Source organism: Corticium candelabrum, chromosome 18 (assembly GCF_963422355.1).
Source record: "Corticium candelabrum chromosome 18, ooCorCand1.1, whole genome shotgun sequence".
Lineage (NCBI taxonomy): Eukaryota > Metazoa > Porifera > Homoscleromorpha > Homosclerophorida > Plakinidae > Corticium > Corticium candelabrum.
Window position 1 is genome coordinate 3720610 of NC_085102.1, and position 23512 is coordinate 3744121.

Here is a 23512-nt window from a genome sequence, read left to right on the forward strand (position 1 = left end):
GACAAAGTTAATGTCGGATGCTGCCATTCGCAAAACAACGGTTTTTCCATTACTGCTTTCCACAGTACCCCCGATTAGGCCTCGAGTCTCATTACCATCACGCATGTTCCTTAGAATGAGTTCTTCTGGTTTTATTGAGGCTACTCGAACAGCCTCTGAAAATGTCATCAAGAGACGACCGTCGTTGAGATCTAGACGGTAAGAAGACAAAGTAGGACTAGTTGTGTCACTTGTGAAGACGTCAACTTTCACAGAAGAATTGGCATTAACAGATGTGATGTCGTTGCCGTTCATGTCTGAACCACTCAATGGCAAAAATGACAAGAAAGTCGTATCGCTTGAGATAGCCAAGTCGTCCAATAACTTAATAGCATCCAAGTCAACAGATCCGAGTTGAATATTAGTGACTGTCCCTCCAGCAAAATTCATGTCAATAACCTCACCGTTCTGAGTAAAGGTATAACTTCTATCTGATTCTCTACTGAGTCGAAGAGTAAATCGAGTTAGATTTAACGATGAGAATCTGATTGCTTCATTGAAGGTTAAAATAAGCCGAGCTGGAGCGTCCATATCTAGAGAGAAGCCAACCAAACTCGGCTCAGTACTATCCTGGATGTAGTTAGACACTTGGATAGAATCGAGGCTGATTCGTTCTTCGGCTTGGTTAAAAGTCATGTCTTCCATTGCTGATGCAAGGTGTCTCAGAAAGGTGGTAGCACGACTGGCTGCCAATCCATTGCGTTGCTTGATAGAATCCAAATCAATACTAGTTAGATTAATGACAAACGTCAATCCATCGTTAATATCAAACGATCCGCCAGTAAGAGTATAGTTTACCGTCCCGTCTCGGGCATTTTCAAGTATAAACCTCTCCAGTAATACTGTAGAGGCTCTGACTGTTTCGGAGAAGGTCACAGTAAGTTGTCCTTTAGTCATGTCCAAATCAAACGAGCTGACACGCGGTGGGGTCATATCCAAAGTGTGTATAGCAACCTTGAAGGCTGACTCTCCTCCTATTGGATCCACGGGTAAACCAACCATATCCTTTACTAAACGTTCTTTAACTGCCAGATATGTACTGTTATCGGAAACGCCAAGCCTTAGAAGACGTTTTAGCTCATTCAAGTCTCCGTCGTTGAGATCCACATTCATCATGAAAGAGTTGATTGAAGGGTTGACGTCTCCTCCGGTCAAAGTGATAGACTCCGACGCTTTAAATGCATTAGCGTTGCTTTGAAGAGTGATCGCTGTCAAGTCGACAGTTGAGAAGTCAACCAACTCAGAGAACTGAATGACAAGTTTTCCATCATCTACATCAAGATTGAAAGAGACCACCTTTGGATTAGTTTTGTCCGGAAAAAAACTTGTCGCTCTCATCGTAGCTGAGTTGACATTGCGACCAGACTGCGGATATTCTTTGATCGCTTCGGTTGTAATACTAACGTATGTAGTCTCCAGACTTACTGCAAGATTCATGTCGTTCTTCAAACCGTTGAGATTACTGAACGCCAATTTAATGTCAACTACATAATCAGCAGAACCAGGAGCGGATCCCGTTGTCAATGAATATGACGTCAATGGCTGGCTTGTAGCGTTCTGGAAAGTAATAGCTGAGTATTTGATCGTGCTAGGATCCATGACGTCATCGAAAGTAAAACTGAGAATATCAAAATCCATGTCTAAACTGAATTCCAGCAGTTGAGGACTTGTCGTGTCAGGAGAAAAGCCAGCGGAAACCACAAACTTTGCATCTCCACCAACATCAACTCCTGCCATATCTTTCAAAGCCCCTGACTGCAATCTCAATGCTGAATCGCCAGAACCAGTGGCAGTAGTACTGTCTAGTTTCAGGGTCCGGAGATCGGCATCATCCAGCAAAATCGTTACAGTTTTCTGATCGGGAGATGAAGACACCGTGCCACCTGTCAATGAATGACCTTCAGCAGACAGCGAGCTTCTGATCTCAATCAAACTAAAGTTGACGGTTGCTAAATTAATGGGTTCGTCGAATAGCATAGACAGTGTACCAGCGTTCATGTTGAGGGTTAAAAAGCTGGTAAGTTGAGGAGCCGTTGTATCTGGCTCGTAAGTGGACGCTCTAGATGAGTTTGTGCCGTTGAATAAAGGATTGACATCGTTGCCATCAACATCTCCGGCAAGAGCATTAGTGAATGAAAGAAACGTCGTGTTTATGCCGGTCGCCAAATTCCGACTGACTTTCACTTGAGTGAGATCACTTTCGGTCAGTTCAATGACAACAACAGTCTGACTTACTGTGACCGACTTCGATCCAGTCAGCGTGAGATGACTCGAGGAGGACTCGGCGTTCTGTAGAGTCAACTGTGTGACGTCAATGTCTACACCTCTCGTCATCGATTCGTCAAACGTAAGGCGAAGAACGCCAGCGTCCAGATCAAATGAAAATGACTCTAAAACTGGACGAACCGTGTCTAGAACCAGAGTCGTCGGTGTCTCCAAAGTTACAATAGCGACTTTGTTCTCCACAGCAGTCACGTCGTTTCCAGACATGTCTTTCACAAACAAGGAGTCAAATCGAACATAACAAGAAAATCGAAGTCGACAGACAGTGCCACTACCGACAGCTTTGATCTCATTAAGGTCATTCTTACTAAGAGAAATGGTAAGAGTTGGGCTGTTGTCACTGACAACCTGACCTCCAGAGAGAGTGACGGACACACCGCTGTTGCTTCCCAGCTGAAAAGTCAGTGACCTCAGTTGAACTGATGACGAGTTCAAAGTCTCCGAGAAGCTCAACGACAACTCACCGGTTGTAAAGTCGAACGACGTAAACTGAACGAGTGCTGGCATTTTCTTATCTCTCTGAAAGACATCAGATTGAGGAGCATCTCCATCTAACCTCTCCATGACGTTATTTCCATTCATGTCTTTAACGAGTGCGTTGTCAAACGTTATGTAACAGTTCGATTGCATTGTGCACAAGTTTAATCTGTAGATTTCGTTCAAATCGTCTGCAGACAGTTGAACGTCTAACGAATCGGAATCCATGTTTGTCTTCAGAACACCTCCAGTTAGACTACGATTGTATTGACTCGCTGTCACATTATCTTGCAATGTAATGCTGGTAAAACTAAACGAGCTGATATCAACAGTCTCATCGAAAAACAAAGTGATATTACCGTCATGAAGATTGACGTGAAACATTGACAAACGAGGTTCTGTCGTATCATTGACATATAAGTTGACACGCAGTGCCGAAGTTACCGCTTTGGGATTCAAACTGTTGCCTTCAGTATCCTTAATTACGACAGAAGATGCTGACAAGTAAGTTGACGATGGGGACACACCGAGTGCAGTTAATCTCTTGATCTCATTCAAGTCTGAAACTGTCAGCAAAACTGTAATGACAGTCAAGTTATCGCTTGTAAAACCACTAGTTCCAAGTGTCACAGACGTGTCACTACTAGACGAAGTACTTTGTAATGTCAAACCAGATGCGTCAAAAGTTGCTCTGTCAATACTCTCAGAAAACGTAAGAGACAGTTGACCTGAGTCAATGTCGAGATCATACGAACTGATGTTTGGCCTAGATTCATCTTTAACATGGCCAGCTGCTTGACGTCCGGGAGTGACCGGTTTGAGCAGGTTACCTGCCATGTCTCTCACTCCTCCAGCATTAATAACAATAAATGTATTATCCGAAGAAGTCCCCAGTCTGACCTCAGACTTGATATTATTAAGGTCGTCATACCCCAGCTCAACGATAACAACAGAACCGTTAGAACTTCGAGATGTACTGCCAGCTGTCAATCGAGCAGTGTGAACTGCCAAAGCTGAGGACACGTTGTGTTGGATAGTAATCGAAGACACGTTTAGAGTACTAACATCCACTGCTTCTGAGAAAGTAAGACGAAGCTGACCAGCATCGACATCAAGAATGAAAGAATCAAGTTCAGGTTCACTACCATCAGCAACAAACGCATCTACTTTGGTCGCTACAGCAGCCGAAACTATAGCGTTGCCGCCCAAATCTTGAACTGCTCCAGAAGTGACATTCAAGTAAGAACTATCTGACGACACTCCTAAAGAAGTGTCTACCTTGACGGCGTCAAGATCATCCTTCGACAAACGAATGACAACAACTGCACCATTCTTGAGAACAACTTCACTGTTTGAGAGAGTGACAGCACGGTTCGCAGCGTCTGGCTGAGACTGAATTGTGATCTTGCTCTGCAAAATAGAAAGGGCATTGACAGCTTCCGAGAACGTAACAAGAAGTGTCGAAGAATTAATGTCAAGCGAAAAGTTCTTTAGTGTAGGTGGCTTTGAATCAATAATATACTGCGATGCTGGAAGGGCATTAGTAACAGGAATCGCTCTGACAGACAAACCGGCCATGTCTTTAACAGCAGCCGCGTTTAGAGACAAGAAAGTTGAATTGAGTGACCCTGCAAGGGTATCATTGAGGTTGATGATGTCCAGATCTGTCTGTTTCATTTGCAGTGCAAACACATTGCTTGCAGCACTCGGTAGGATCCCTCCAGTAAGCTGGAACGACACAGAATCAGAATCACGGGCTGCCTGTAGAGCTATGCGCGACGGATCGAGTGAAGGTGCATCGACGGCTTCAGAAAAGGTCAGCTGCAGCTCACCGTTGTCGAAGTCCATGACAAAGTTGGTTAACTCTGGACGAGACATATCCACAACGAAAGCGGTAGCGCGTTGGCCGGTTTCACTGTTCACAATCTGGGCGGCGTTGCCAACCATATCTTGCACCGCTACAGACGACAAAGCAATGTACGTGTTGGACAACGATGTCGCAAGTTGTCTCCTGATTTTAAGTTCATTTAGGTCTTTGGCAGACAATTCATAGGCGACAGAGAACGAGTTCTCTTGATTAACATCCGCGGATGTCAATGTGTACGTCTGAACACCTGAGCGTGTAGCATTCTTGACTGATTGAAACGTGATCCCAGACGGAGCAACGCTGCTGACATCCACGGTTTCTGAAAAGTTGACAGTCAATATTCCCGTGTTTAGGTCAAGTTCAAAAGTATCCATGACCGGTCCCCTAGAATCGCTCTTGAACAAAACAGATTTTGTAGAAGCGTCCTTTGTGATCTCCACTACATCGTTAAAGAAAAAGTCAGACACTGTATTCGCTTGCAGGGCAAGATAAGAAGAATCTTCCGAAACTGCCAGATCAGTTAGTTTCTTTACTTCGTTGGCGTCATTAAAGCTCATAGTTACATTAACCGAAAGTCCATCCGCTGATCGAGACGTTGTCCCGCCTGTTAAGGAATATTGGGTTGTTGCAATGCTGTCGTTGTCACTGTTTTTCAACGTGATTCCAGACAGAATAATCGTCGAGTGATTGACAGGTTCAGAGAATGTCATCTGGAGCTGATCGCTGTTCATATCCAGACTGAAACGAACCAAGAACGGCCTGTCCGGGTCTGAAGTAAATGTATCTACAATGATCGCTTTTCCGTCTGTAATAGCAAGCACGTCGTCGCCAGCATAGTCATCGACCAGATAAGCTTGCATTCTCAAAAAGGTATTCTGTTTACTGGTAGCTAGTTGCTCAGTTTCCTTCAAAGATAGAAAATCTGAAGCAGACAATTTGATGACTACTGTATGCCCACTGTTGGTGGTCGTGCCACTCGCATCCGTTAATGTCACAAACCTCGTCGCTGTGGCTGCGTCTTGGATCGTAATAGCGCTGCTTCTCAACGTACTTGTCAACACGACGTCAGAAAATACCAACGTCAACACGCCAGTGTTCATGTCAAGATCAAATGTACTCAAAGACGTTGCTGTTTCGTCTTCTACAATTGACGTCGCTTGTACGAAATTTTCAGCTTCGATTGCGTTTCCAAACAAGTCTTCCACGGTGCCCGAAGACACAGACAAAAACGTATTATCAATACTAGTGCCAAAGTTGGTGTTCAACTTCAGTGTGGCCAAGTCATTGTCGGAGAGTTCGATCACAAGAATATGGTATCCACTAGTTGAAACTTCGATCTTCAAGCTTCCGTTGGACATGTTTACAGAAGCAGTTGACGTCTTGTTTTCTGCATATAAAGTAAATCCACCAAGATCGACAGAAGACAGTTTCACTGGTTCATCAAACGTAACTCTTAATTGGTCCTTGTCTATATCAAGATCAAATTCGTCCATTACAGGAGGAAAAGTGTCTGAAGAAAAGACAGCTACTTGTTGACCAGTCGTCTCACTGATCGCAACAACCGCGTTAGGTACGTGAGCCAAGTCTGTGACGACGTCAGACTTCAAACTCAAGTAAGTATCATTCTTGGTTTTGGCATAGTCTGCGGCTTTGAGAGCTCTGATGTCGGTTTTGCTCAAATCAATGACGACGGTTGAACCTTTAGGAGAGACAGTCGTCCCACCGGTGAGTGTGTAACGTTGACTGCTACTCGATACATCGACCGCTGCTTGGATGGTAATACTCGACGTCTCTAACGTTTCAGGATTTACTGGTTCGTTAAACTTCAAGGTCAAGGTATTAGCAGTAAAATTAACATCAAAACTGTCTAGAACTGCAGGTGCTCTATCCTCCAAAAACTCGGCCACAACTGGTAAAAGCGGTCCGTCTGACAGTCCCACGATATCGTTTCCTGTCATGTCTTTGAGGAAACTGGGAGAAATCTTGATGTAGCAGTTCGGTCTGCGAGTGCACAGCAAACTATCCGACTTGATAGCGACGACGTCATCATTCGCCAAATTGATCTCAACGACTGTGCCGTCTGGGTTGATCAACGTCGTTCCACCAGTCAAGTTGTATGACCTTAGAGGAAACTCCAAGAACGACTGAAGAGTAATGTACTCGGGATTCACACTAGAGATATTAATGGCCTCAGAAAACGTCAAAGTCATTGAGTCGAGCCCAAGGTTGAACCTACTAAACGCCAAAATCTCTGGAGGAGTAGCATCAAGGTCAAAGTCAGTCACCTGCACTGCAAATCCGTCGTAATGACCAAGAACGCGATGTCCAGCCATATCAGAGACGGTATCATTAGAGAATGTCAAGTAGCAATTACCAGAACTCGAGCAGACGTCCGTTTTCAGTTTAATTGCATTCGAGTCGGCAGGTGACAAATTGATAACAACATCTGCCTCGGGTAGTCCATTCGTCGTGCTCGTTGTCAAAGTGTAGCTGTCAAGCATCCTCAAATCTGAATCCTGTAGAGACACTTCCGTGACCAACAGTGAAGAAACGTTAACCGTTTCGTCAAAGTGAAGCGTAAGCGTGGAAGCATCGCCATCAAAGTCAAACGACAAGAGGGCAGGATGAGTGTCGTCGGCCCCGTAGGTTGTGACCCCTAGACCAGATACAGGGACCACATCGTTGTTAGCCATATCGCGAATACCACCCGATTCAACAGTCAAGAAAGTCGTCGATTTAGAAACTGCCAATTTCGAAAAGCTTTGTATCGCTGTTCTGTCGTCAAACGAGAGAGACACTTTGACAGTTGTACCGTCCGGTGTTGTAACATTCCCACCGGTCAAAACGTACGACTCTGATGCACCCAGAGCCGCACTCTGCATTGTAAACTTCGACGGGATGTAACTGATTTTGTTCACTGTCTCAGAGAATCGCATGGTCAAGACGGCAGGTTCTAGTGTAAGATCGAACTCAAGTAGAGAAGGCCTCGTTTTGTCCTCGACGAATAACGATGCCCGAACCGCCGAAGTCGACAGGATGGAACTCACATCATTGTCGGCTCGGTCCTTCAATAGACTTGCTGGAAAACTCAAATAAGTCGTACTCATTGACACGGCTAGTCCTGTCAACCTTTTCAGTGTATTCAAGTCACTACTAGTCATGACAGCTTTCACGACTTCGGGTGAGTCGAGAGAAACATTGGCTCCGGTCAAAGTAACAACAGGACCCGTCACGTTCGCACCATGTCGTAAAGTGAGTACAGAGTCATTGAACGTAGCAAGCTGAACGGGTTCCGTAAACGTCATGAGAAGCACTCCAGCATTCAGATCAAATTCAAACTCACTCAATTCGGGAGGTACAACGTCTCCAGTGTGTTGTGAAACGAAAACGGCCATACCTGCAGTCTGAATCTTGTTTCCTGACATGTCCTCCACCATGCCTACGTATGGAAGAGTGTAGGTTACTTCTGGAGTCTGTGCTAAAGGTGGCTTAGCTTTAATAGCAGAGATGTCACTTGATTCGATTGTGACAAAGACATCTGACTGGTTCTGAACTGTTGTCACTGTGGCGCTTGAAAGATTATATGAGGTTGACATGACAACCATGGATGATGACAATAAAGAGAGTTTGGTGATGTCCATGGTTTCAACCCTGATGGTTTCATCGAAATGAAGTACAAGGTACAACGGAAGAGTGTGATCATCCATTCTAAAATCAAAAGACTCGAGAACAGGCGGAGTCGTGTCTTTAATAACATTAACAGCCTGAAGAGCTGCAATGTCCTTAATCTCAAAAATACTGTTGTCTGCGATGTCTTTCACTGTGTCATTCTTGAGAGTCAAGAAAGTGTTCGTGACTGTGGTGCCAAGTTTGTAAGCCTTCTTGACACGATTGAGGTCTCCACGTGCTAAAATCAACGTAATCTCGAATCCATCATCACCAGAAACAGTCGAGTTCCCGGAAAACTGCACTGATGAATCCCCTGGTTGTCCGTTTCGAAGAGTAATACTTGATGTCAGCACACTGTTAGCTTTCACCGCTTCAGAAAACGTCAGATTCAACATTCCGCTGTCGACGTCCAACACGTACGACAGCAGTACAGGTGCGGTCTCGTCTGCAGCATAACTAGACACCATTGTTCCAGACGATTGAGGAATGGGAACGATTGAATTACCGCTCATGTCACGGACAGCGTCCACCACAACGGTCAAGTACGTATCATCTTTGCTCGTAGAAAGTCCATCGAGAAGCTTAATCGCATCCGAGTCCTCATTAGACAAAATGATCGCTAAAACGGCACTGTGACCAGATGTGGGTACGCTAGACCTCAAAGTGTAGGACACACTAGAGGAATCCGGTTTGCTTTGAAGAGCGAAGCGACTGCTCACGAACGTGTTGACATCGACGGTTTCCGAAAAACTCAAAGTCAGAGTAGCCTTCCCGTTCATACTCAGATGAAAAGAAGTCAGTGTCGGATTTGTGGTATCAACAGTAAAGTTCGTAACCTGAATTGCAGACTCGTTGACTACAGCGACGTTATCCATGTTGTTCATATCCTTAAACGTGCCTGCGGTATACGTAAGATAAGTGTTTGATGTCGATGTGGCAAGGTCCGGATACGCTTTGATAGAGTTAAGGTCAGACAGTGAAATCGAGAGAGTCAAGACAGGGTCATTCACTAACGATACGTTGCTTGCAGACGAGAGTGTGACAAAACTAGATCCAGATTTTCCACTCTGTACGGTAAATCCGTTTACTTTCACTGATCTTGCATTGATAGTTTCCGAAAACGTCAAATAGACCTTCCCGCTGTTCAGATCGAAATTAAATGAATTCAACTGCGGTGGTTTAGTATCGATAGTGTGTGTTGTAACGTTCAGAGCCTTTGCACTGTCTATGGCCTCGACGGGGTTGCCGTTCATATCAACTACAAGTCCAGATGTTACCAGAAAAGTGTCAAATTTAGAGGTTCCGAGATTGGTCAGCCTTGACAAAGTGTTGAAGTCCGACGTCGTAAGAGTGACGTTGATAATCACACCAGAGTCACTAGGATTAACAGTACCACCAGACAGCGTCAACAAATGGATGGACATTGAGCTGTTTCTAGAATCTTGAAGAGTGACCTGAGTTGGATCCATAGTAGTTGCATCGACTTCCTCACTAAACTGGAGCGACACTCTGCCATAGTTCAAGTCGAGATCAAACGCGATAACCTCTGGATTCGTTGTATCATTAAAAAAAGACTTAACCTGCTGAGTCGTGGAGATGGCATTTGCCCCCGACAATTCCTTAATGACTTCAGACGTAATCGCCACAAACGAATCAGCCATGCTAGTCGCCAATCCGCGTTTAGCCTTGATGGTATTCAAGTCATTTGCAATCAAAGATAGCTCGATAACATATCCATCAGTACGAGATGGTGTTCCACCTGTCAGCGTATACTTGTTGTCAGAGTCGGAGCCTGTCGAGTCGCTTTGGAGAGTGATCGCTCCAACTTTCAACGTGCTCATTCGCAGAACATCGTCGAACGAAAGAGTCAGTACACCAAAGTCCATGTCGAGCGTCGACTCAAGCAACGACGGCGACGTCGTGTCGCCAGAAAATGCGTCGACCTTTACTGCGGCCGATCGAGATATATTAGTTACGTCCGTGCCTGAGATGTCTTTCAAGGACGGTATGCTCAGAGACAAGTACGAGTCACTCTCAGATGTGGCAATCGTCTGATCTAATTTCAACGCTCTGACATCGTCGCTGTGCAAAGAGAGTGATAGATCTTTCTTGTCCGTACCGGAAACGTATTCCACAGAGCCCTGTGTGAGAGTGACATTGGTTCCCCCCGTAGCGGTACTCTGCAAGGTTATGCCTGTAAAATTCACGTCTAGAAGCATTGGCTCAGACGACGAAATCACGAGAACTCCGGTGTCCATATCAAGAGACTTGAACGATATCTGACTTGGCGGTGTCATATCCCGCGTGTACGAACGAGCTTTCAATGCATCCACTGCGTTCACTACTTCCTCGATGGCATTCTGATTCGGTCTTTGACGAGCATCCGTGACCATTCCGTCCGCGAACGTAATGTAAGTGCTATTCAAATCCACGGCTAGAGTATCAAGAGCCTTGATACCAATGACGTCACTGTTGGAAAGTGTGAACGTTATTACTCGGCTATTCTCTGATGTAATGGTAGACCCACTGGTCAAAGAGTAAGTCACAGAGCTGTTGAACGCATTCTGTAACGAAATATCAGTGTGTTGAAGAGAACGGAAATCCACGATCTCGTCGAAAGTCAATGAAAGTCTGTTGATGTCCATGTCTAGAGAGAAAGACTCCAGAACAGGTGGCTTAGCATCAGGGATAAATTCCTGCGCACTCTCCATGACGTTCAGACTAGTGCTGCTGCGAACAGCAACTACTCTATTATCAGCCATGTCACGAATCAAGGTGTCGTCAAAACGTACCCAGCAGTTGAGCGAATCGGAGCAAAGTGCTGCAAGAAATTTGACACTGTTAAGGTCTTCGTTGGATAACTTGATGACTATGTCGGGTCCATCTGTACTGGACGTCTTTCCAGCCGTCAGTTGAACTCTACTAGTTCCAGTGTTTCGAGAAGACGACGCCAGGACGATAGCAGTGGCGTTGAGAGAGCTAGCGTTTACAGTCTCGCTGAATCGAAGCGTTAAAGATCCGTTATTCACATTAAACTGAACGAACGATTCCAACGTCGGGCGCTTCATGTCGGCATCAAAGCTGGTAGCTTGGAACGCTTCCATCTCGTTGACAGGCACGACTGCCATGTTCACCATGTCCGAAGCCAAAGCTTTGCCAAAGGAAACGTAACAATCTGACAATACAGTGCACAGACTCAGCCTATAGATTTCATCGGCGTCTTCCCTACCAAACGTAACCAGAACCTCGTCAGTGTAGAGACCCGCTGCAGTTGAAACCGAAGTCAATTGGTACGTGACGTCTTTACCGTCTGCTGTATTCTGGAGGACTAAGTTGTTGATCGAAAAGCTAGTGACATTGACGGGTTCACTAAACAACAAGGTTAAATTTCCATTATTGATGTTCATACTGAATCCTTCCAAAACGGGTCTCTCCATGTCTGTTGTGTAATTAGACGCCTTCATAGCATCTGTGCTCTCAATCTCTACGACATTGTTTTGATTCATGTCCTGGACGGTCGATGACGTCATCGATAGGAAAGTGGAGTTTAGTTCAGTTGCCAACAGAGGCAGCGCTTTTATTCCATTGAGGTCGCGTCGAGAAAGCATGACTACTAACACTGTGGCATTTAGAGCAGAGTGAGGACTATTTCTCAACGTGTAACTTTCTTGAGGCAAAGACTGAGAGTTTTGAACAGTTAGCCCTGTCACTTTAAGAGATGCTGATTGCATGGTCTCTGAGAACGTCAACAATAAGGATTCAGAGACAAAGTCAAGAGAGAATGATCTTAAAGTGGGCGATGCGCGGTCAGGAATATAACCAGTCGCTTCCAACCCGTCGGTCACTGGAGTAACGGCATTACCTGCCACATCATTGACCAGAATGCTCGAAACGGTAACATACGAATTGCTTCTAGACGTAAAGAGAGAGTAATCGAACGTTAACTCGTTGAAATCTTCGTCTGAAATATCAATAACCACAACAGCACTGTCGCCATGGTTGATCTTACTAGTCGAACTCAAAATCAGAGACGCCATTGGATTGGCCGCAGAGTCTTGAAGGGTCATCTCTCCAATTCTAAACGTGTCGACATCCACGGTCTCGAAGAACGACAGTGTTAGCTTTCTAGTATTAAGATCAACGCTGAAGTTTCTGAGCTGAGGAGGACTGATGTCGGAAATCACCCTCAACGCTTTCTTACCATCTTTTGCAGCCGCTATGTCGTTACCTGACATGTCCTTGACAGCACCAAAAGTAACATTCAAGTAAGTGTTGTTTACCTCAGTTCCCAAGCCTGTCAAACGCTTGATTTCGTTCAGGTCAGAGTCAGCAACGTCAATTTTCAATACTGAATGATCAGAGCTAGATGTTTGGCTAGAACTCAAGGCCACTGACGACGTGCCACTCTCGGATTCTTCAGAATTCTGTAGAATGAAGCCACCAAAGAATACTGAAGAAACATCAATCACTTCGGAGAAAGTAACAGTAAGACTGCCAGAGTCCACATCCAGCACAAACGATTGCACACTCGGCGCTGTGGTGTCAGGAAATAAGTCATTAACAGCAATTGCCTCGGAAGCATTGACAGCAAAAACGGGGTTTCCGCTCATGTCAGACACGCTGGATAAAGTAAAGCTCAAGAATGATGTCTCAGGTGTTGTAGCTAATGAGGTGTTCGTCTGAATAAACGACAAATCAGCGAAATTCAAAGAAATCTCCACGCACACATCTTGACAGAAACCACTGACACACCCACAAGCATCGATACACTTGCTGCACTCGGACTTGGTCACTGTCCCCCCTGTTAGTTTCCGAGAAATGGCATTCGAACCACGCGAATCTTGAATTGTAAACTCCTCAGGTTCAACTGTAAGTCTGTCGATTACCTCGCTATAAGTAAGCTGGATAACTCCTCTATCCATGTCTAACGTAAAGCTCTTGATTGACGGGTTCGCTTGATCGACCTCGAAGCGCGCGGTTCTTTGACCTGCACTGGAGTCGACCATCATTCCCTTATTGCCGTTCATATCCTCAACAATAGAAGACAGAAGTGCTAGATATGTAGAACTCGTTGAAATGGCCAGATTACGACGAGCTTGCAAAGAGTACAGGTCTGTCTCGTTCAGTGTCAGTTCGACCTCCACTAGGCTCAGACTAGCTGTCATCCCACCGATTAGTCGATAATGCTCTGTGTCACTGGTCAAATTTTGTTCGGCTTGAAATTGGATGGCGGTGGAATCAAACGAGCTCAACTTCACTGTCTCGCTGAAAGTCAATAGAACGATGCCCAAATCCATATCCAGTACGTATGAAGACACAGAAACCGGTGTTTCATCCGACACGAAACTATCCGCCTTTCGAGCACTTGAATGGAAGATTTCGGGTGCTGCGTTTCCGGCTAGATCCAGTACAGCAGTATTACCATACACAACATACGATGTCGACGCATCGATTGCCAGATTTGTTAGCGACTTCAACATATTTAAGTCCGTTTGTACTAAGGCGACTTGCAGCGTCATTCCGTCTACACTCCGAGTCACTAAGCCACCGGACAAACGCAGCGACACACTCGAAGACGGCGAGTTCAAAACCACGATATCAGTGACGACCGTCGCCGTAGCGTTAACAGAGTCAGAGTAGGTAAAGTTCAAAACTCCGGCATCCATGTCGACGACGAACGACGTCAGCTGAGGAACAGTGCTGTCAGCCAGAAAAGTATCGACGCTAAGAGCTTTTCCGTCAGTGACCGCAAGAACGTCTATACCGTTCGAAGAATCGATGGCGGACGCCTCCATTGTCAAATAAGTGTCATCCGGTGATGTTGCTAACCCTGCGATGTCCCGTATGGCAAGCAGATCTTCATCAGACAACTGGACGACGACGTCGTATCCGTTGGGGCTACTTGTTGTGCTGCCAGACGTCAGAGTGTATGTCAAACCGGGAATGGATGTCTCCCTACTTTGGAGTGTGATAGATTGAGGTCTCCAAGTGTTGGTCAAAACCACACCGCTGAACGTCAAATTTAGTTGGCCTGATTGCTCGTCGATTGAAAATTTAAGCAAAGTTGTTCGGGCCGAGTCGTCAACCAGACTACCGACACGTCGACATTCGATTCCCTCCACATAGTTGGCAGATGTATCGGCCAGAGTTCGATTAGCAATAGACAAATAGGTGCTATCTGAATCAGTGGCAAAGTTAGGATCTACCTTGAGAGCGGTGACGTCCACGCCAAGAAGAGTGACCGTTAACACTGAATCGCCGTAAACATTGCTTGTGCTTCCACCACTCAGCTGCAAAGATGAGCCACCAGAACAATTGGACTTAAGCGTCAATTTGGTAAAGTCTAGAACATCCAAGTCCATTGGTTCGTTGAATGATAGAACCAGCTCGTCTCGAGTTAAGTCCAAATTGTAGAGAAGCAACATTGGAGCCATGTCGTCAGCAACGTAATTCTCCACCTTCAGAGCTGCATCCTCTCGAATTGCAATAACATCATTTGGCGCGTAGGCAAGATCCTCGATAGCAGAAGAAGTCAAAGACAGGTATGTGTCGTTCGAGCTCTTAGCAAAACGAGAAGACTTCACTTCTTCGATTGCGCTCGGTTCTAGATTGATGTCCAAAACGTCCGAATCGGTGCCTGTAGTTGAACCTGATAGACTAACCGCTGTCAGCGCCGTCATGGAACTGTTCGCAACAGCTTGCAATTTCAATTCAGTGACTTCAAGAGATGATGCCTTAACTGGTTCATTGAATCGCAAAGTGATGACTCCAGATCTCATACTCAAGTCAAACGACTCGACCACAGGTCTCTTCTCGTCGCTTATAAACTTCGTTACGATAAAACCTGGGAACTCCTCCTTGGTAGCCTCAAATGCATTTCCATTAAAGTCATTCACTAAGAGAGATGTAGCTATCACATAGCAATTGCCTCTGATAGTACACAGACTGGTTAATTTCTTAATTTCACCGAAATCCTTTTCGCTCAGAGTAATAGTGATAGAGGTTGCAGCAATTCGAGAAAATTCTCCACCTGTTAGTCGATATCTCTGAAGAGGAGCTTCAAACAGAGACTGCAACAAGATGGCACTAGGAGTGAAAGAAGAAGCGTTGATAATCTCGTCGAACGACAACGTGATGGAACCGTTATAAAGATTGATCTCTGTAAACGAGTCCAGCTTGGGAGACGTGGAATCATTAGTGAATACTGACACGGAAAGAGCAGTAGAATTCTTGCGTTCATTCACAGATAAATCGACAATATCTTTAACGGCCAAGCTTGTCAAAGACAGGTAGCAGTCTAGAGAGCTAGTACAGAGAGACTGTTCCTTGATATCGTCGAGATCGCTAGAGCTCAAAGTAACGGTTAACACAGACGAGTCGCCATGCTCCACACTACTGCCTTTCGGACTAACAGATGCGAGTACAGCAACACTGGCATCTGACAATGTAATTTGGTCGAGTTTCAGCGACGTGACGTTCACCGCTTCGTCGAATGAGAGTACCAGCATGCCGGAATCCACGTCCAGATCGAAGCTAGTCAAAGACGGCCTGACCGTGTCAAAAAAGAACTCACGAACGAGCAACGGACGTCTGGCGGAGATCGATCTAATTGAATTCCCTGCCATATCCTTCAGAGCAGCACCAGAGATTGATAAGTACGTAGTGTCCGCTGTTGGTTGTATCAACCTTTTCACTTCATCGCCATCCGCCATTGTAAGCTCGAACTGAATAGTAGTGTTATCGGCAGTCAGTGTCTTACTCCCGGTGAGAGTATAACTATTGCCAGATCCATCAACCTTGTTGTGAAGCATCACATGAGCCGTGTCCAACGTCGACGAATTCACGGTCTCATTCAGCACGAACGTCATCGTCTGCGTGTTCACGTTGTAGTCGAATGCAGTCAACGACGGGCCAGTCGTATCCCGTGTAAAGCCGGTAACAGAGAAAGCAGTCGTCGACGAAATCGCGTCCGCCTGGTTTCCAGCTACGTCTAGAATGTATCCTCTGCCCGTCGACAAATAGCTAGTACTAGAAGACGTTGCCAGCTGATCGAGACGTTTGATTTCATTCAAGTCGTCGACGGAAAACCTAAATCTCACAATTGAGGACGACACGTTTTGCGCGTCGCCGCCCGTCAGGACAAAAGAAGAAGTAGGCGACGATGCACCGTTCTGCAAACTTATCTTTGACTCCGTTAAAGTATCGTGCTGTACTGCCTCCGCAAAGGTCAACGTCAACCAGCCTCTGTTGACGTCTAGAGTGAGACCATCCAATTCAGGAGGAATCAAGTCGGCTGAATGTTCTGAAACTCCAAGAGCCTCGCTACTTTCTACAGCAACGAGGCTATTTCCTGCCATGTCTTCAACTGCCGATGCTTGCACAGATAAGTACGTAGTGTCACGACTTTGCCCCAGTTTTGGAACATCCCGGATGCTAGCTAGATCATCATCTAAGACTGAGATTTCAAGAGTAGGAGCGTTGTCTTGAGATACCAAGCCGCCTGTCAGCGTGAAGTTCAGCACACCGGAGCTGCCATCTTCCGCTATTTGTAGAGCAAAGTCATTTGCTTGTACAGACGTGGAATTGACCGTCTCTGAAAAAGTGAGTACAAGTACAAGTGGAGGAACTCCATCGACCATCTTCATCGAAAAACCTGTCAACACCGGATCCTTAGAATCAGTTGTAAACGTCTGGACTTTGACGGGTGCAGCTGCGTCAACCGCAAAAACGCCATTGCCATTCATATCTTTCACAAGCGAAGACGAGAAGAAAACGTAAGTGTTGCTAATTGATGTTGCCAAGTCGATTACTTTCTTTATCTCGTTCAGATCACTGGCTTCAAGTATTAGAGACACAGTGTGATCGTTTGTGCCGTTGATTCGACCTCCCGTCAGGCGATATTTCACTGATTCAGCGGGCCCCGCGATAAAGGAAAATTCGCTGAGTAAGAAGGAACTTGTTCTCACTGGTTCATTGAACACTAACGTCGCGATACCAGTCGTCATATCCAAGTCAAATTGATCGAGAGACGGGGCAACCAAATCCGCAGTAAAACTGTTGGCACGCTCAGCATCCCTCTCAGAGATTCCTTCGACGGGCAAGTCGCTCATGTCTGTAGCCAGTGAATTGGTAAAAGCAATGGACGACGATGTCGAGCTGACGAGAAGCAGTTCGTCCGCCTTAATAGAACTAGCGTCAGTCTTAGACAGATTGATCACGATAACTGGATCATTAGTGACAGACGACGTGCTGTCGGTAAGCGTATGCTTCATATTTGATTCTCGACTTGAAAGAACAGTGATCTCCGATACCACCACGGATGACGCCTTGATTGTCTCACTAAATGTCAGCGTGATCGTTTCATTGCCCATATCGACAGAGAAAGCACTCAGTTTTGGTCTAGTCGTGTCCGCTCTCACTAAGGTCGCAGCAATGGCATCTAAGTCACTCACAGCGGCGATATCATTGCCTTCCATGTCCTTAACAGAGGCAAACAGCACAGTCACAAAGCTATTGCTTGTATTGGTGGCAAGATCTTCTACACCCTTGATGTTGTTCAGATCGTCATCCAATAGTGAGACGGTCATTACGGTACCGTCAGAAGACGTGACATTGCCTCCAGTAAGAGTGTGGCTCAACGATCCGGAACTTCTAGACGACTGGATAGTCCATTGATTTGGCACAAGAGTCGACGCGTTTACCGACTCTGAGAAGGTTAATTTGAGTATTCCAGAGTTGAGATCCAGTTCGAATGTCGTCAGAGCAGGTGGAGTCAAATCCTGAACATGAGCCGATACCTGAATGGCAGAACTGCTGGCAGTAGAGACGACGTCGTTGCCACTCATGTCCTTCACCAGTTCCTTGGTAAACGCAATATAGACGTCAGATTTTGAAGTACCAAGAGATGTAAGCTCCTTGATCGCGTTCAGATCGTCAGCCGCGAGTTCCACATCGATTGTTACAGCGGTCATATTGGGAGAAGGGTTACCACCAGAAAGGTTGTACTCTTCGGTTGCTTCAGAACCGTTCTTCGCATTCTGTAGTTTAACCTTCGACAAGTCCAATGTAGTAACGTCGACCGTCTCCGAAAACTGCAACTGAAGGATACCACTATCGACATCCAATGTGAAACTGTTGAGCTCTGGAGCAGAAGAGTCGCGAGTGTAGTTGAGTACCAACTGAGCGTCGTCAAACACTATAGCTGTCACGGGAACAGAAAAAACGTCCTTAATGGTGGAAGCACTAAGACTGATGTACGTATCATCATTCTTCGATGCAAGACCAGACTTCATTTTGATTTCATCCACGTCAGTACTAGTCAGTTGTATGACTACAGAATATCCGTTTGTACTGTTTGTCGATCCACCCGTGAGTTTATATCTATTCGCAGTGTCAGTGCCTGTCTGATCTCCTTGCAAAGTGATTTCGCCGTGTCTGAGAGTTGAAACTTCGACGACATCGCTAAAGCTCAACGTCAACAGTCCCTCATTCAAATCGAGATTGAAAGACAAAACGACGGGACTCGTCGTATCGGCAACGAAAGACTCGAACTGCAATGCAGCACTTCCTGGAATGGACACGACGTCATTACCCGCCATATCCTTAATAGACGTGCCACCAACAGCAATATAGCTGTTCGATCTTTGCCTGGCCAGTCCAGATAAAAGTTTGATGTTGCCGACATCGGTAGTTGACAGTCTGAACTTAATCACGGTCCGCAAGCTGTTCTCGTCCTCCGCCGATCCGCCTGTCAGTGCATACACAATATCTCCAGCCGCAGTGCTCTGAAGGGTAAGCTCCGCCAGTGACGCGACTGAGGAATCCATGGGTTCATCGAAAGAAATCGTAGCAAACCCTTCGTCCATATCCAGTAAAGTAGCTTCAACGACTCTTGGCTTGATGTCATCGGCTGTAAAATCTGACGCCTGTGAGGCGTTTACTCCATCAACTAGAATAGCCATTGAGTTTCCGTTCATGTCCTTAATCGCAGGCGGCTCAGCGGACATAAATGTTGTATTGATTGAGGTAAGGAGATCTGCTATAGACTTAATTTTCGTTACGTCATCATCAAAGAACCTAAAGTCGACTGATGTCTGGAAGGTTGTAGACAAGGACGTCCCGCCAGCTAATTTCACTCTCAACGTTGAGTCCAGAGCGTTCTGAAACGTGATGAATTCAGGCTTCAGAACATCGTAGTTTACGGTTTCGTCAAACTCCATGTGAACCGTCGACGCGTTCATGTTGACCGAGAATGACGTTAGAGTGGGAGATGTCTTGTCGCCGATAAACTGATCAGCACGGAACTGCTCCGAATATTCACCCTGTAAATCGTCGACGACTGGTGTGATCTTATTTCCGGCCATGTCAGCTGCAAAACTGCTTGTAACGCGAAGCCAACATTGCACTTGTGTTGTACACAGAGTTTGCTTCGATTTGATGTTATTTAGATCAACAGCAGAGAGCGTGATAGTAATTAAAGACGCACTAGAAGTTCCCGGATCACCTCCCGAAAGTGTTGTTTTTGAAAAGTCTGTGAACGTCGTGTCTTTCCAGCTCTGCAGCGTCAACTCGGTGAGTACGATCGACGAGACGTTGATGGTTTCAGAAAAGCTGATGGTGATAACTCCACTGTCCAAGTCAATCGATGAAAATCTAGTCACTGTTGGCGCTTTCGAGTCGGCAGTAAACATGGAAACTATCTGAGCATCAGGGCCAGACAGAGGCAAAACTTTGTTTGAGTTCATGTCTAACAATGCGTTTTCCGAAAAGGTCAAGAAACAGTTAGATTTAGCACTACACAAAGATAGACGGGAGATCTCATTTCTGTCGTCTTCTGTAAGCTTAAGACGGACATCTTTGGTGTCATCAGTTAGTTGCTCGGCCAGACCAGTCAAAGAATGCGATGCCGTTACCGTAATATTGTTGGAATTTTGTATAGTCAAGTCCGTCACTTTAAGACTGCTGACGTCCATTGTCTCTGAGAAGTGAAGAATCACGAGTCCATCGTTAATGTCAACATCGAATGACTCTAAGTTAGGTCTTGTGAGATCAGCAACATAGGAACTCGCCTCCCTTCCTGCAGACGATGACACCTCGTCGACAAAGTTATCGTTCATGTCCGAAATCGTTGTTCCACTCATAGACAAAAAGGTTGTTGCCTTAGACTCTGCGAGTGTTGCCAGTCTCTTCACTTCGTTCAAATCAGTCTGAGAGATGTTGACCGTCAAGACAGTCGAGTCTGCAACAGAATGACTTCCACCCGTCAGTCTGTAGGACCCAGACGAAACCAAAACAGAATCGTTCTGTAACAAGATTTCCGTCACAACAAAGCTAGAAGAGCTAACTGTCTCTGAAAAAGTCAGTTTCAATTCCCCTAAATTGACGTCCAAGTCAAAGCCCGAGAAACTTGGGTTAACAGCATCTTCAATGTATAAAGCAGCCTGTTGTTTAACTGCTGCTATTGAGTTCCCGCTCATGTCTGCTATGGCGCTGGATGTCAGACTAATAAAAGAGTCCGCCAAAGATGTAAGCAAACTGGTTTTCGCGGCAATACTGTTGAAATCGCTGGTGCCCACGGACACGGTCACCACTTTTCCATCAGGATGTGTCACTGAGCTTGCAGCTGTGAGTGTAAACGACTCGGTTGGCGAAACGGTAGCATTCTGAACGGTGATTTCTGTAACAGATACGTCACGTGCACTTACAGCTTCATCGAATGTCAGTCTCAGTTCGGACGTGTTCATGTTGACGGCGAACGACATCAAAGTCGGTGGCGTTGCGTCCTTAGTAAAACGAGTGACTTGAACTCCGCTTTGGGATCGTGCAATCGGATTAGCAAATACGTCGTCTATAAAGTTCTCAGTCAAGTTCAAGTAGGTATCGTCTACTGACGTAGCTAAAGTCCTAATCACTTTGATATTGTCGCTGTCACTCGGACTGAGATCTATGACGATTGTCAAGTCATTCATCGAAGTGGACGAACTGTTGACAAGAGTGAAAGAACTACCTCCTGCTGCACTGCTCTGCAAAATCAATCGGTTGATTTCAATAGTGGCCACGTCCACCACGTCATCAAATGACAAAGTTAACGACGGACTGTCGAGATCCATACTGAAACCAGTAAGAGATGGTTCAGTCCTGTCATTAAAGAACTGAGCTGCTTGTTGATTAGTGGTTGGAACGACTATGTTGTCGACCATGTCTTTCACCGTTCTATCCGTCATATTCAAATATGTCGTCTCCAACGACGTGGCCAAACCTGCAGTTCGCTTTAGAGCATTTCTGTCTTGCTCAGACAAAGTCACAGATAGCACACTGTCGTCATCCAAGCTAACAGTGCCTCCAGTCAAAGAGTAGAACACAGATGACGATGAAGCACTGAGGAGGCTGATCCCAGTAGGAGTTAGAGAACTCGCCTTTGCAACCTCTGAGAAAGTTAACTGGATCGTGTGGTTGTCCATATTCAAAGAGAAAGACGACAGTGTTGGCTGTTCCAAGTCTATTACAAACGACTGCACTAAAAGTGCCTTGCTTGATAAAATCGGAGAAACGTCGTTGCCTGCAAAGTCTTTCACAAGACCAGACGTGTGAGATATATACGAGTTGGGTCTCACTGTTGCCACTGAGGTCAACTTCTGCAGTGCATAAACATCAGGCGTCGACAGTTCTAGAGTAATGACTGTTCTATTCGTTCGACTTGAGTTGCCTCCGGACAAAACATGAACCTTTGCACCACCACCCAAAATAGCCACGCCCTGAATGGTGATGACACTAGAATTGAAGGTGGAAGCATCGATAGTCTCCGAGAACGAGAGCACAAGTCTTCCAAGGTCCATATCCAAATCAAAAGCGTCGAGAGTTGGACTACTAACGTCATCCACAAAATCATCCGCAGGTAGTGCGGTATCTTTGGTGTTTCCTACCAACTGGTTGCCAAAGAGATCAAGAACAGTCCCGGACGGAACAACGAGGTAGCTATCTAAAACACTTGTGGCCAAGTCTCTGGTGTCCTTTATGTGATCGAGGTCAGCTTGCGTCAAGACGACACGCACAGTCTTACCGTCTCGCACCGCCTCACCTCCGGTTAATGAGATAGACGTCACGTCACTGCTGTTAGATTTACTCTGCAAGCTGATATCACTCACACGAAAGGTAGTAACATTAACAGTCTCCGAGAAAGTCACATTGAACCATCCCTTATCAACATTCATTTCAAATCCGATCAAAGTAGGTCTCGTGTCGTCACGCACATAGGCTGTTGCCTTCACTGCATTCCCATCTGTTGTTGCCAAAACGTCCAACCCGCCAGCGTCATCTATAGCATCAGCATCAATGACAAGGTACGAGGTATCCAGATCGACAGCCAAACCAGCGATGTCTTTGATTGCGAGAAAGTCTTTCGCACCGATTCGAACGTTGACGGCCAATTCGACACCCGTGCCACTCACTCTGCTGGACGAGGACAGACGATATGTTAAACCAGAGACAGACGTTTTGGCACTCTGAATTACTATCCCGGATGTATCCAAAGTGTCCAAGTTGACGACGTCACTGAATGTTAAATTCAACCAGCCGTCTTTCATGTCGATGGAAAATGTGCTAAGGTATGATCGAGTGACATCTTTCGTAAACATAGATACTTGCCGACAGTCTGACGACATAAACACTAATGCTGTGTCCTGAATAGCATTTCCGTTCAGATCAATAAAGGTGTTTGCTTGCTGGTCTGCAATTCCGTCCATCTTCTTCACTTCTACCAGATCGGCGTCCGTTAGTTTAAGTGTGACGTCACGCGCAGGCGTGGTACTCGTAACATTATGAACGGACAACGTAACTGGCGTCAAACCTCCCGTGCAGTTGTCTCGCACTTGCAATCTCGCGCTCGGAGGATCCTTAACATTTACCGGCTCATCGAACGTGAAAACTAGTTCACCAGCGTCCAAGTCCAAGCGAACACTCTCAATGGTCGGTCTGGTGACGTCAGCTTGGTAGACTCCAACCTCCATGGCGTTCATATCAGAGATATTTCTAACGTTATTTCCAGCCATGTCTTCGATAGCACTTGTTGTAAGCATAAGGTACGTGTCTTCTTTACTCTTAGCGAATTTCAAAGCTTTCAGAGAATTACTGTCGGTAACTGAAAGGTCGATTACAACAGTAAGACCATTAGTGCTACTT

At 45.8% G+C, this 23512-nt stretch overlaps 1 protein-coding gene across 1 annotated transcript in view; it reads right to left on the reverse strand.

The window, feature by feature from the left end:
• Window positions 1-23512, reverse strand: part of LOC134193701 (uncharacterized) — a 149615-nt gene that overhangs the window by 40114 nt on the left and 85989 nt on the right. Inside the window, exon 6 of the mRNA XM_062662539.1 lies at window positions 54-23471. Coding sequence (XP_062518523.1) covers window positions 54-23471 — 23418 coding nt within the window. The remainder of the gene's footprint in view (window positions 1-53; window positions 23472-23512) is intronic.